This window comes from Ctenocephalides felis, unplaced genomic scaffold (genome assembly GCF_003426905.1).
Source record: "Ctenocephalides felis isolate EL2017-DRISC unplaced genomic scaffold, ASM342690v1 CF-g0.4_SCAFFOLD_01886, whole genome shotgun sequence".
NCBI classification, from domain to species: domain Eukaryota; kingdom Metazoa; phylum Arthropoda; class Insecta; order Siphonaptera; family Pulicidae; genus Ctenocephalides; species Ctenocephalides felis.
Genome location: NW_020538040.1, coordinates 39,263,132 through 39,277,333, shown reverse-complemented (window position 1 = coordinate 39,277,333; position 14,202 = coordinate 39,263,132). Strand labels below are relative to the sequence as shown.

Below are 14,202 nucleotides of genomic sequence, written 5' to 3'. Positions count from 1 at the left end.
GTAATTAACTTTCCGAAGGAGAAGTTTATGTTTTCATAAAAAAATACGATGCTTTAATTTTTTTGTTTAGTGGTTATTTGATGATAATTTTTTTTAATTTTGGAATTCGCACAATACTAACTTTATTTGTGATTATATAAAATTAATATATCTGAACAAATAATGAAAGATTGATTGCAAAAAAATGAATTACATCTGTGTTATTCAGTTATATAGATGAATTATTTATTTATTTAACACTAATCAGCTATATACTGTTATATTATATAGTAAAATAATAAAACTAAGGAACCAATTCTCTGATAAAATAGAAATCTCATGGTAATGGTATTTTGCGGGTCTATCTACGTATGACTTGGTTATACAATTTTTTAATGAGCTATGTGTTTGCTGTGCGATTAGGCGTTTTACACATAAAACCTAACCTACAAAACCAACAAACGTCAAATAACAATTTTATCATAAGTGCAATTTTCTGAGGTGTCCTTGTTAACGCATACGTGAAGTTAGGTTTCATGTGCAAAACGCTTGATCGCCACACAAATACTTAGCTTTTAGTCAGTTTGTTACCACCAACTCATACGAAGATAGACCCGTAACATAGCATTACTATAACATTTCTATTTTATCCGAGAATTAGTCCATCAGATTTATGTGCATATTCATATACGCATATATACATAGATTTGTGCAGACATATAAATAAACATACAGTCACATAAACATACACACGTACACACAGGAGGTCCAAGGGTCCTCGTCCCATATGTATGTAAACTCATACACACTAGTAACACCAACAAATTATATTTATTCTTTTTAACTATATTAATGAAGGTATGCATTAAAATTACTTTTTATATTTTACGTACATCAATATATTTGCTCATACGGTTCTCACACGTAAAATGACTTATTATTATGGACTACACACCTACGTATCTTTTAGTAGATCTAAGTTTACACTTTTTAGTTATGCCAAAAACTATCTGACAAATATGCCTCTGCTCGAATTTTTTATCCGGTTGTCGGTATGTAGTAAGCCCAGCCGACAAGGGGATGAAATAAGGTGTACAATGAAAAACCATCGGGTAATTACCCTTAAAAGGTTCGGAGATTAAACGCAGTTAGACTCGTAATGTCCATAACATGTACGACTTATTTTGTTGTACTGAGCGTTTGCGCATATTTTTTTCTTTAATATTGCGAAAGGCAAGTCACAAAACGGATTCATTATTCTACCTGGTACGTAAAAATACCAAATGTTTTTATTTAATCTACATATGAAAACATATTCACAATAGGGTATAATACCTTGATTAATGTGAAGAAAATCATTTTAACTATTGTTCTTGTAAATGACTCGAATATAAATGAATAATAGTTTAATCATTTGGAATTTTATGTAAATTGATGTAATTGCTGATATATATATATATATATATATATATATATATATATATACTAGGGTGGTCCTTAATATAGACATTTTCGAATTTCCTTGTTTCCAAGGGCTCAAATGGTTCCAAATTGATAAAAAACTATTCTTTCAAAGTTTTAGCTCTTAATATTGTCTTTTAGATAAAGCGCAACTCAATCAAAGTTTTGTATGGAAATCTTGTAATTTTATAAACTTTGTAAAATATTTTTTAAAACTTGTTAGTTTTTAACTTGGAATTTTTAAAAGATTAAGTATAATTTAAAGTTTTTACACAATTTTTGTTATATTTTTTATTAACATATATAACACAAACATTTTCGAAAATTAAAGTAAAATATTAAGAAATGATTCTTTTTAATATTAAGTATTTTAGGATGAAAGCAATACCATTTGTCAAAATATGCGTGTATTATAAAACCTGATTTTTACTCCTCTCTGTGTGGATTTGCAAGTAATGAGTTCAGCTTTAACAGTAAACTTTATTCTAATGTAAGAACTAGCTGTAAGTGGAATTCTGTCTTGAGGCAATTAAGGCATCGTGCCTTAAGGCAAATTGCTGGAACTTCCCGTACCAAAAATTATTATTTTTTTAAAAACGATTAACATTTTTGAAAAAAAATTACTTTAAAAAAATAAGATTTTTGAGAAACTATAAATTGGACAAAAAATTACTTTTTTTTAAAATTATTTTTAATTTTTTTTTTGTTTTTTTTTTTGAAAAAATTTTTTTCTTTATTTTGACATATTGTGGAAGATCTGAACTTTTTTTCAAAGCAATCGTACTGCTTTAACTGCATAGGGACAAAATATAAAGCCCGTAAGCGCCGCGTCGCTGTCTAACGCATAAGCATTGGTACGGAACCCATAGGAATGTTAACAAAATGTATACTTATTGTTAAAATCTCTATAAAATATCTGATAATTTGATGTGCATATGTCTAATGATCATTTTTGACCGCCAAATGGCTCATTTTTTTACTTTTTCCTCCATATCTCCGAAACCGCTAGACCTACCTTCATGAAAATTTTATCGATTCTTCATCTTGTCAATACAAGTGAAATGTTTTTTGAGTTATTGAAATCGGACGCTCCGTTCTCTTAAAAACTGAGTTACCGTTTTCAGCACTTTTTGCCCCGTATCTTCGGAACGGCTAGACCTGCCTTCGCCAAAAACTAATCAGCACGTCTCCTTATCAATACGAATCGAATGTTTTTTGAATTATTCAAATCGGTTAATCCGTGTTCTCGAAATCGTCGACGAAAATTTGTATCCGCACATACATACACACACGTACATACATACACACACACATACACACACACACACACACACACATACATCCATTTTTTCTAAGGTATGCCAAAATGTTCAGAAACCTTTGAAACGTAAAGATATATAAAAATTTTCATTTTCGATTTTTTTGCGATTACTATAACTTGCCCTGCGGGAAGTTAATAATTATAATCATAAAATTCACATTAATTTTCAAATTCTATCCAGTAATTGTATTGTTCAATTCAGGCGTACAAATAAAAATAAAATTTTAAATTTCCCAGTACGATTCGTAAATTAATAAAAAGGTTGTTCCATCAATAGTTCACGAAGTACGTTAGAATTTGGTAGAGATGTTGCACATAAGATCATCACGCATCAATGTAGCTATAAAGAAATCACGTACAGGATAATTGAAATATTTTTCTGCTGCCCTAAATCCCAAAGTATGAAGCCAAACAATGAAAATTCATTCGTCTGTGAAATGATTCTGAGGTTTAGCCTCTATTGTAGCGCGCCGAAATAATATCAAAGAGTCTTTGTGAAAAAATTTAACCTAGTTTAAAATTGGTTGAACATCCTCCAACAAAACCAGTAACAAAAACATTCATTCGTAAAATTATGGTTCTGACACATAATTGGGTGTAATTGACACATATTAATATCATTAAAATAGTATTATAATATGTGGAAATAGTTTGCTAATCTTCTAGTTTGCGGACAACGATTTAATATGATGCTAAGAAAATCTACATGAGTCATGTCAGACATATAAGTCTTATATTAAAGTCATACTTTCAATATGACATGATCGGTTTGTCATTGTAATTAGCATTTAGAAATGAACCTTCATTAGAGAAATGAAGTAATTACTGATTAATAAATTCTATATTTGTTCACACAGTGGATTGTGTTAAACAACGCCTAAAAAAATATTGTTTACGCAACTTCACTCATCATGTAATAATTGTGTTGGAAAAACTTCACGTAATTAAAATTAGCATACATTCATTGACTGCTTGTATTTTTTTTTACTTTCTCGCTGGCGATATAATCTCATTCTTTGAACAGCTGTGATATCTGTCTTGCTTAAAAAATAGTTTCCATTTTAATAACTTCAAAGATTTATAGAAACTACAAATAATATAGAAATAATTTATAATCAATAAACTTATGTTTAGTTCACGGAACAAATGTTTAATTTGTTTCATTATTTTCAAGAAACAGGGTAAAATATTATTTTGATTCAGGCATTTTTCATTAAATCAAGATTTGTACTACGATGTAACTTTAAAATGTTTATTTATCTATGCCGATGTCCTTGTTGATATCGGTACGCATACAACGTTGATGCCGGTACGCATACAACAACAGATCTCTTTTCACATATACGACGATTAATCACAATCGACCCGTATAGTAATGATATAATCGAGAGCGAATAACGAATCATTGGCCCTTGACCCAGCCGTAACGCACTTCCGTTGTGTTTGTACAGATTTACACTCTAGTCGCGTCTAAAGAAGTTTTACTCCAAAAATAAATAGCATATTTCAGAATAACATCTCAATACCATCTCAACGAATTTGTTATTAAATAATGCCGTTAGGCCGCATAAAAGCTGGAAAATGTGATAATTGCTTTATCCAAATTAAGCATTATTTGAATTTTTTTATCATATGAAATATATAGTAAGAAATAACACGGTAGAAATCGATATGCGAGGGGTTAGTGTCATTTTGCTTGAAATCAAGTGACACATGAAATTCTTCTGAAAATATTCAAGTTAATCAGACTTCTAAAAATATTCAAGCAAAATTTCAGAACTGGCAAATAATTATTAATTTTATAAAATAATTTTTAACCTTAAGAAGTATTTTTCGGTCAATTTTCGTCAATAAGACTATTAAAATATGACGAGATATACAATCAACCCCACAGTTCTTAAATTATTTGAATTGAACAATAAAAATTAACTAAGAAGTTAATTAAGAAGTATTTGTTTACCTGACATTTGCGCAATACTTTTTTCTATATATTTAGATACGTTTACAACTATCCACGTGTGTTAAGGATATCCAGTAAGTCTATTGGCTAAAAATGTACTATTTGACATATATAAATAAAATGCACAGTAGCATTTTTTTCTGCAAAATTCTAATCAACACAATTGATATATTTCATATAAATTCCTTCAACATTAAATTTCAACTGTGAGTTATTCAAAAGAAGATGCAGCTTGTCTTTATGAGAAATGTATGCATGTATCTACATAAGTGCATAAAAATTCATATATCTGCATGTAAGTTAATTTTGAATTTGGCGCGTGAACAAAGTCAAAATTAAAAAATATCTACTGCAATTTTTATAAAATCCGTCAGTAAAAATATAAAATCCGTCAATAATAATTAATTTACCACTTCAACCTGTTCGATGTAGTGATCTAACTTCAACCTAAATTTAATTGACTTATTTTTCTTTTAAAATAGTAAATTCAAATTTGGTGCACAATTATCATGAATATAATATGCACGACCTTCATACGTAACTGATATCATTACGACACAATACTTCTTTTGGCAGTCGAGCAGCAGAGTGATTATTATTAATTTGTGCCTTGATACAGTAACAGTTACAATATTTGTGTAATATTTTGTGTGTGTGATATATAGAAAATGCTGAATGGTAAGTTGATAGTATAGTACTTAATATTAAATAGTTTTATCGGGGTTTTTAAAATGAATAACTCATATGTGCATTATGAAAACAACAACCGAATAAAATGTTCTTACTGTCAATTTCAAGGGGAAGGGCATGCATTGACAAAAATTACAGCCGCTCTTGCATCTACAAACATTGGAAAAAATATAAATTACCATATATTGCAATATTATATGCAATTCTTTCGTTAATTCTAATTATTATAAGACATTATTCGAGTTATAAATAATTAATAAATTATTATGTTATGTAATCGAATATTGGTTGGCAAATAAATATGGCGGCGAATAAATATCACCTATTGTTTGGCATTATCGACATATTTAAATGAGCGTGTTTTCAATTATAACTTATCGTAAGTTAAATTTTAAATTGCGTTCACCTGTTATTAAAATATATTTTAATTTTTAATGATTTTTTTTTAAATAGTCATAAAATATGCTTTAATATATTAAGCTAAGGTGTATTATGTAAAAATTGCTGGAACTTCCCAAAAATTAAATTTTTTAAAATGATTTTTATTTTAAACTTTGAAAAATTTTTATTTTTAATTTTAAAAAATGAATTTTTGGAAAATTTTTTTTTATTCTGAAATATTTTGGAAATTTTGAACTTTTTTTCAATGCAAACGCACTGCTCTAGCTGCATAGAAACGAAATATCGAAGCGCGTAAGCGCCGCGTCGCCGTCTAACGAACAAACGTTACGGAACCCATAGAAATGTGAACAAAATTCATACACATTATTAAAATCTCCATAAAATATCTGATAATTTGATGTGCATATGTCTGATGATTATTCGTGACCCCCAAATGGCTTCCTTTTTAACTTCCCGTAGGGTAAGTTATTGTAATGGGCCGAAAATCGGAATTGAAATTTTTTACATTTTTCGACGTTTTGAAGGTTTCTGAACATTTTGGCATACTTGAGAAAAAATGGATGTGTGTGTGTGTGTGTGTGTGTGTGTGTGTATGTATGTATGTATGGATACAAATTTTCGCCCACGTTTTCGGGCGTACGGATCAACCGATTTGAATGGTTTAAAAAACATTCGATTCCTATTGATAAGGAGATGTGCTGATTCGTTTTTGGCAAATGCAGGTCCAGCAGTTACGGAGATACGGAGCAAAGAGTGCAGAATATAGAAATCGAGTTTTTGAGAGAACGGAGCATCCGATTTGAATGATCTAAAAAACATTCAATTAGTAATGATTGGGAGAAGGGGTTATTAATTTTTCGCAAAGGCAGGCCTAGCCATTTCGGAGATACAAAGCTAAATGTACAAAAAATGGCAGTTTTTGAGAGAACTAAGCGTCCGATTCAATTGATTCAAAGAACTTTCTGCTTGTCTTAACAAAATAATTGATTTTGGATTTCTTTTTTTTTTTTTTTTTTAATTTTTTGTATATCGAAAATAATTCAGATTTTATTTTTAATTCTGACTATAGTTCTAATATACTTTAAACAAATAATTTCAACTCTGCAATTCAGTTTATATAATTCTTATAAATATTAGACAATGTTACAATATTTATAATAATCTATTTGAAAACATTCAATATTCCTCGAACATTTTGTTACGGTAGGGGAAGTTCCAGCAATTTGCCTTAAGGCACGATGCCACCCACCCCACTAGTTTCACATTTTTTTACTAGATCAGACGCTCCGTTCTCTTAAAAACTGAGTTACCGTTTTTGGCACTTTTTGCCCTGTATCTTCGGAACGGCTAGACCTGGCTTTGCAAAAAACTAATCAGCACGTCTCCTTATCAATTCGAATAGAATGTTCTTAGAATTATTCAAATCGGTTCACCGGTGTTCCCGAAATCGTCGACGAAAAATTTGGATCTGCACACACACAAACACGCGCGCGCGCACACACACACATACATTCATTTTGGCATTCTAAAGTATGCCAAAATGTTCAGAATCCTTTGAAACGGAAAGATATATAAAAATTTTCATTTTCGATTTTTGTTGCGATTATTATATCATACCCTATGGGAAGTTAAAAATTCATCAAACAATGGTGAGACAACCGTTGGGTTGCCTTCAGAAAAATGACGTAGTTAGTAAACTCAGATCATTTTAATAACTTGTAGTAGGACCCTTAAGTTTTGATCGCTTTTCGAATAAATAAAAAGATATATATATATATATATATATATATATATATATATATATATAGTTACATATGTATATATATATATATGTAAATATTGTTTTTCATACGTGTTTCAATGCGTAAATTTTAAGCGTGCTGTCTTGTGTAGACAGTGTCGTGAGTTAGAATTCCCGCTCTGGATAACCTGATATCATGCAGTAGTGATATCAATTTTTACTAAAAATATAGCTGAGAAATATGTTCTCAATTGAAAATAATCCCATTTTGTGCACTGCGGTGTGAAATGGCAATGAGAAATTTGTCACACTATGCTTCCCTGAATCGAGTTGGAGTTTAACTCAGATCATGTACCTACCCTAGCGCAAAACTACCCTTTAATATTATTATGTATATATATATATACGAGTATATATATATATATATAATATTTTATCGGTCAGCCTATTATCAGGATAGTAAACTCTAATAATGACCCTGGCCATTTCTGCAAGAAAATATCATCATTATTACACTATTTAATTCCTTTTCGCACACCGAAAACATTCGAGCCGCCAGCAGATGCTCCATGGAATAAGGTACACAATAATAAAGGAGTCTTATTTTTTTGGCTTTTGTGAGCAAAAACGTAAACGGCAACTGAATAATACATATTCATTGACAAATTGGCATGCATTGTTGGCCTGGGACCTAATAGACTCACCAGAATAATAAGGTGCACTGGTAAAAAGGTCTATTAAATAGAGATTTGTCAAAATGTCAAAAAATGCTTTTAGGGATATTTTTTTTTAACTTTATCGGAAGAAAAAACAGTTTTATTTAGTTTGGAGTTTATTAAATTATATATGTATATTTTATACACATATATACTCTTATACTCATAATCCATAATCAATTTTGTAAATTGTGTGCATTTCTAAACATTTTTATGAAAAAAATTGTATTTAATGTATTGTTTAAACTTTTTTAACTTTTAAAGGAATAGTTTATTTTTGCCAAAAACATCATTTTTGTATCTTTATGTATTCTCGACGTTTCAAGTCCTTTCGAATCCTTTTATACCAAAATAGGAAAAAAAATATGCGTGTATATGAGCCAAAATTTGACTTTCGTCGACGTATTTTTAAAAACGATTGCACTGTTTTCATTAAAAATTCTGAACCAATTTTGAAAATACAAGAACTGTTTGAAAGATATTAGTTGGGAATCATGCTAATTAGTTTCTAATATAGATGGGCCGGACCATTTCTTTGTAATTGTTGTTTTGTTTTAATATTCTAATTAGACTTTCTAAGCAATTGGTATTCCTATAAATCATTCATAATTTAATTTATAGATTTCTTATTGGTTAAGTCAATTGCTGCACATCGGGTTGTTCATGCAACTACCTTAGGGCAAAATGCCACTTATACTTATTGTTAGTCTTTATTTATTTTTAATATTATTGCCATGGGAGTTAAATGAAAATTGAAAAAAAAGAATATTAACAATTATATATTCATGCTTCATGATATTAATTTACTTATAATCAGGTACATACAGAACAACTAGAATTTTCCTATGGATTGAAAATTAAAAAAACTGCTGCTTATGATGATGAACGTTCTCAAAGCTAATATATTAAAGTAGTTACTAATTTTTTTACACTTTTTATAAATAAATTAGTATTATGGTGTATGATTTAGCTACTGTGAATAGAACATCCAAAATAACAAATATCTTTGTAATTTATGCATACTACCTGTAAAATTATAACGCATATCAGGCGATTACATTTTACTCCCATTACTTTATTTTATTAAAAATATTTATTTTATTTAGTAATTTAATTTTTAGATTGTTCTTTATATTTTACCTATCTTACATAAACATAGCTGCAACTGCAATTCATTTTGTCTCAATATCATATTTATAAGCTTAAGCCAGCTGGTACTATTTAAGTATCTTAACCAGCAGGTAGTCCTTCGAGTGCTTCGCAAACCATTAAGCAAAGCGTTTGTACTGTTTTATCGTAACAACTTATCAAATTCTTGTTCAAATATCTGAATTGGTAAGAGTACAGTACATAAGACCTTATATTAGTTTTATCAAAACCCATTGTGAATTTTGTCACAGGAAGCCTTGGAGGTGTAACCGATTATTTGAAGTTGTGATTAAAATGAAGCATTTCATTTCTTTATGTTTCTGCGAATAGATATATTTGTAGATTTTTTTTACCTCTGTATTTTGTGGGAATAAACATACTATATTTGATTTGGTTTTGATTTAGAATGGAATATCTGTATATTTAGATTTAGGAGTTGATAGTCACGTTAGTTGTCTTTGCTATCGTCAAAATTTTAACTTTGGACAGACCTCACGTAAGTGATATGGAAGTGACATCAGAAAGTTTTACTTATGATAAAATAGCTATTTGATATTTGAGTCATTTAGAGATTAGGTTTTATGTGTGAAACGATCGGTCTAACGGCAAAGACAAAGACATAGCTTTTTGACAGTTTGTGACTCATACTCATACGATAATGGACCCGTAATATAACATTTTTATTTTATCTGAGAATTGCCCCCTTAATAATCCGACTCAAACTAAACATTGGGTTTATCGTGGTTTGGTAGTTAGAGCTATGTGCTTTCAATCAAAAGTTCCAGATCTGATACCCGCCTCGGACTGCCTGATGTCAAGCAGTATCGACATTGGTTTTTATTTGAAAATATAGATTATATTTTCTTTTAAATTTTGTTGTTATTCAAATAATATATTCATCAAAAAGGGATAGACAAAATGGTGACTTTGTTATCTATAATGATAAGTCATTAAGAAGTCATCACAACGAGCTTACATGAATTTAGTTCTGATTGGTTAATAAAAAAAATAGACATTGCACCAATTATAATAAACATGAGAACATACATGTCGATGATAAGCTTACAACTTTATTTTATATCCTGGCTTCGAGTAATCCATCCAAAATTCATTCTATTAATACGTCTGCAAGAACAAGCAGCATTCTAAAAGAGTGCCGCTGACCGTGAGCAGCAGGCGGTGTGTTTGAATTCCCGAATCGGAAGGATAAAAAATCGACTCCTCTTCAAAAAATCATTCGCTCCGTTGAGTTGACAACGAGATACAACATGAAAATGTTGTATCTTGTATTTTTTCTCAAACCAAAACCACTCGATCCATATGGATCCGTGCAAATGATCGCCTAGATTTTCACATGGAATCACAAAGGTGTATTAATTACTCTGCGGCATACCTGCTTATAAAAATTGAATGGTGGAGTAAGAGGATGTTCATTTTGAATATACTCAATTTACATATGGCATGCTAATATGCGAAAGCTGAATGGCTAATTGCAGGATTCACTTCCCTAAGGAGAAATTTATGTATTTGCAAGAAAATCCGATTTGCTGCTAATTTTATGCATTCTTGGCGTTTTAACTTATTCTGAATCATTTGACATCAAAGTTTTGATTTGTGTGTATGAGTATGTGAGTCATAATTTTATCCCTCGTCGGCTTTTCCTCAAAAACCGATTTTGACAAAACTTTTTATAATAATAATTCACGGTCTTCTTGAACGTGCTGAATTACTATAGGCTTATGAAGAGTGGTTAATTATAAAAATTCATCAAAGTTTAGAATAATGGACAGCGTTTTAGTGATATGATTCAAAATTTGATTTTTTCTCGACGTTTTCTCAAAAATACTGAACTAATTTTTCAAATTTACTAACCATTTGAATTTGATAGGTATAAGTGTCTTTTCTTCTCGTTAAAAGTTTAGTTTTATTAAAAAATGTTTTTAATAAAATTCTGTGTGATGATAGATAATTCTTAAATATTGTTAGCCTACGAAAAGTCATTTAATTATAAAACTTTATTAAATTTTGGAGTAAAGGGCTGCGTCAAAAAATCAAAACTGTATTGTCTTAAATTTAAAAGTGGCTTAATTTCTTTTTTTGCTGCTTGATTATTAATTAAATTTTAGAATATATATATATATATATATATATATATATATATATATATATATAAATTTAATATCTTATTAAGTCGATTAAGTCGATTAGTTACACATATCAGGAAGTTCTTGTAGTATGATTTAAGACAAAGTTCCACTTACACCTAGTTGAATTTAATTGAGTTTAGTTCATTATTTATTTTGAATTGATACTTAAAAGAACACAATCATAGCATTAGTTTGTAGTATTAATAGTAGTATTAATGTCTATAAATATTTTTTTATTTATCGTATTTTAAATTTGAAAAGTGTTAAAGGCAGTGCAATTATTGAAATTAAAGAAGTATATTACAATTTAAAAAAATAAATACATATTTTCATAAAACCCTTATTCAAGTTGTTGTTTTTTAACTTTCCATAAGGTAAGTTATAGTAATCACAAAAAAATCTTAAAAGAAAATTTTTATATACTTTACGTTTCAGAGGTTTCTGAAAATTTTGGCATACCTTAGAAAAAATGGACGTATGTGTGCGTGCGTGTGTGTGTGCGTGTGTGTGTGCGTGTATATGTGTGCGTGTGCGTGTTTGTGTGTGCGGATACAAATTTTTGTCGACAATTTCGCGAACACAGATCAACCGAGTTGAATGATTTGATTCCTATTGATAAGGAGATGTGCTAATTAGTTTTTTGGACAAAGCAGGTTCAGCCGTTTTAAAGATAGGGGGCAAAAAGTGCCAAAAACGGTAACTCAGTTTTTAAGAGAACGAAGCGTCCGATTTTAATAATTCAAAAAACATTCCACTTGTGTTGACAAAATGAAGAACTAAATTTTTGAGAATGCAGGTCTAGCGGTTTTGGAGATCGAGTAAAACAAGTTAAAAATGCCATTTAGTGGCGGTCAAAAATGATCACTAGGCATATGCACATCACATTATCAGTTATTTTATATAGATTTTATTAATAAGTATAAATTTTGTTTACATTTCTATGCGTACTGCAACATTGTTTGTTCGTGATACTGAGACGCGGCGCTTACGCGCTTCCATTTGTTGTCTCTTAGCAGCTGAAGCAGCGCGATTGTTTTGAAAAAAAAAAGTTCAAAATTTTTAAAATATTCAAACATAAAAAATAACATTTTTTTAAAAAAAGTAATTATTTTTCATAAATTTTCAAAAATCAAATTTCTTCAATTAAAAAAAAATTCATTTTTATAAAATTTACGGAAAGTTCCAGCAAATTGCCTTAAGGTACGATGCCATGCACCACTAGTTGGAATATTTCTCAGCATGTCAATTTTATAACATATGCACCTTGCATCCTTGGTTTATTTTAAACAAATATCAAATAATCGTTCATTCATGTATTTACATCGAGCGCACCTCATCGTCCTCATCGGTGGTGCTTCGGATGATCACAGCATGCATACTACTTACTTACGCAACGTGCGTTCAAGTATCCGAACTAAAATGTGAGACGTTGTTTGTAAGAGACCATTCGCCAGAATAAGTATTTGTGGGAAAATTCTAACCACATCATAGTTTATATATTTAGAAGTCGCTCAAAATTTAACCTTTTTGTACCCAAAAAAATTTAATGTAATTATTTTTCAGTAGAGTAGATTTTAAAGTGCCAAAGAAATTCGTTCTTTCAATTGAAGGTGCAATGCTGATGTTCAGTATCGGAAGCACAAACTTCCTGTAAAAGCTTTTCTACATTTTTCGTCTCTAAAATCCAAAATTTTGGGTGAATAAACGGGATTTCTTACTTAAATCACATTGACTGATACATAGTAAAAATATATCCATATAATAATAATTTAGGTACTAAACTATTTAAAATAATGGATGAATGAATAAAGACTTATTATATTTTTAAAACATTGAAGTACATACTTGTAACTGTTTGTTTAAAATAATCGCTATAAATTACAACACGATGCAATAAATGGCATGAAGTCATTTTGAACTTTTATTTAAATTTCTATTTAACAATAATTGAAACAAAAAATGACACAGTCTACAGTTAAAGATTTTCTTTGATTATGAATTATTATTTGATGTAATAACGGATGGTCCATCTAGTGGTCCTAGTGGTCCTAGTGATCTAGTGATCTTACGGTTTAGATATTTCTGTAAAGAAAACATATAAAGTATTATATTATACATCGTTAGAAAGGTCTCAAAAGTCTTAGTTTTTTTCCATATATCGCAACTTTGAATTCCGCACGGTGTCGCCTACAGGCAAGTTGCTATCGATAAATTCCAATTTTTAAATGGACCACCCTATGTTATGAATCTTTCCTTAAATTTATCGGAATTTCAAAAGGTTGTCGGTTATTATTCTAAAATACCTCATTGTTCTTTGTTAATTTCTTTGTCTATTTATTTATATGTCTTATCTAACTAAATAATATAGGGTAGAGCGGAGCTTAAAGGTCCGCTTAAGGAACCTACCCGGTTCACAATCTATATCTAAAAAATAAGTAAAGTTGAGATTTTTTAACAAAAATTTTTGAAAGTAGAGGGAAGAAAATGAATAACCAGCCATCACCTTGTGTCCCACAACGTTAATATCGATTATACGGCATTATTTGAAAAACAAAAGTATTTTCTTCTTTTTCTTCTTAGTCAGATAGTTGTTTGTTTGATATGTGTTATTTGTTGTTTGGTTTTTACAATATTAT

The 14,202-nt window shown here is 29.7% G+C and overlaps 1 protein-coding gene across 2 annotated transcripts in view; it reads left to right on the top strand.

The window, feature by feature from the left end:
- The first annotated feature begins 5,277 nt into the window (after positions 1 to 5,277).
- LOC113378852 (kelch-like protein diablo) overlaps positions 5,278 to 14,202 on the top strand; it is a 206,713-nt gene continuing 197,788 nt past the window's right edge. Inside the window, exon 1 of one of the 2 annotated variants that reach the window (XM_026619474.1) lies at positions 5,278 to 5,399. Coding sequence is in view for 1 of the 2 variants with exons in the window: in XM_026619475.1 (XP_026475260.1) it covers positions 5,397 to 5,399 (3 nt within the window). In the remaining variant the exon portion in view is untranslated. The remainder of the gene's footprint in view (positions 5,400 to 14,202) is intronic. The other variant, XM_026619475.1, reaches the window with a different exon arrangement.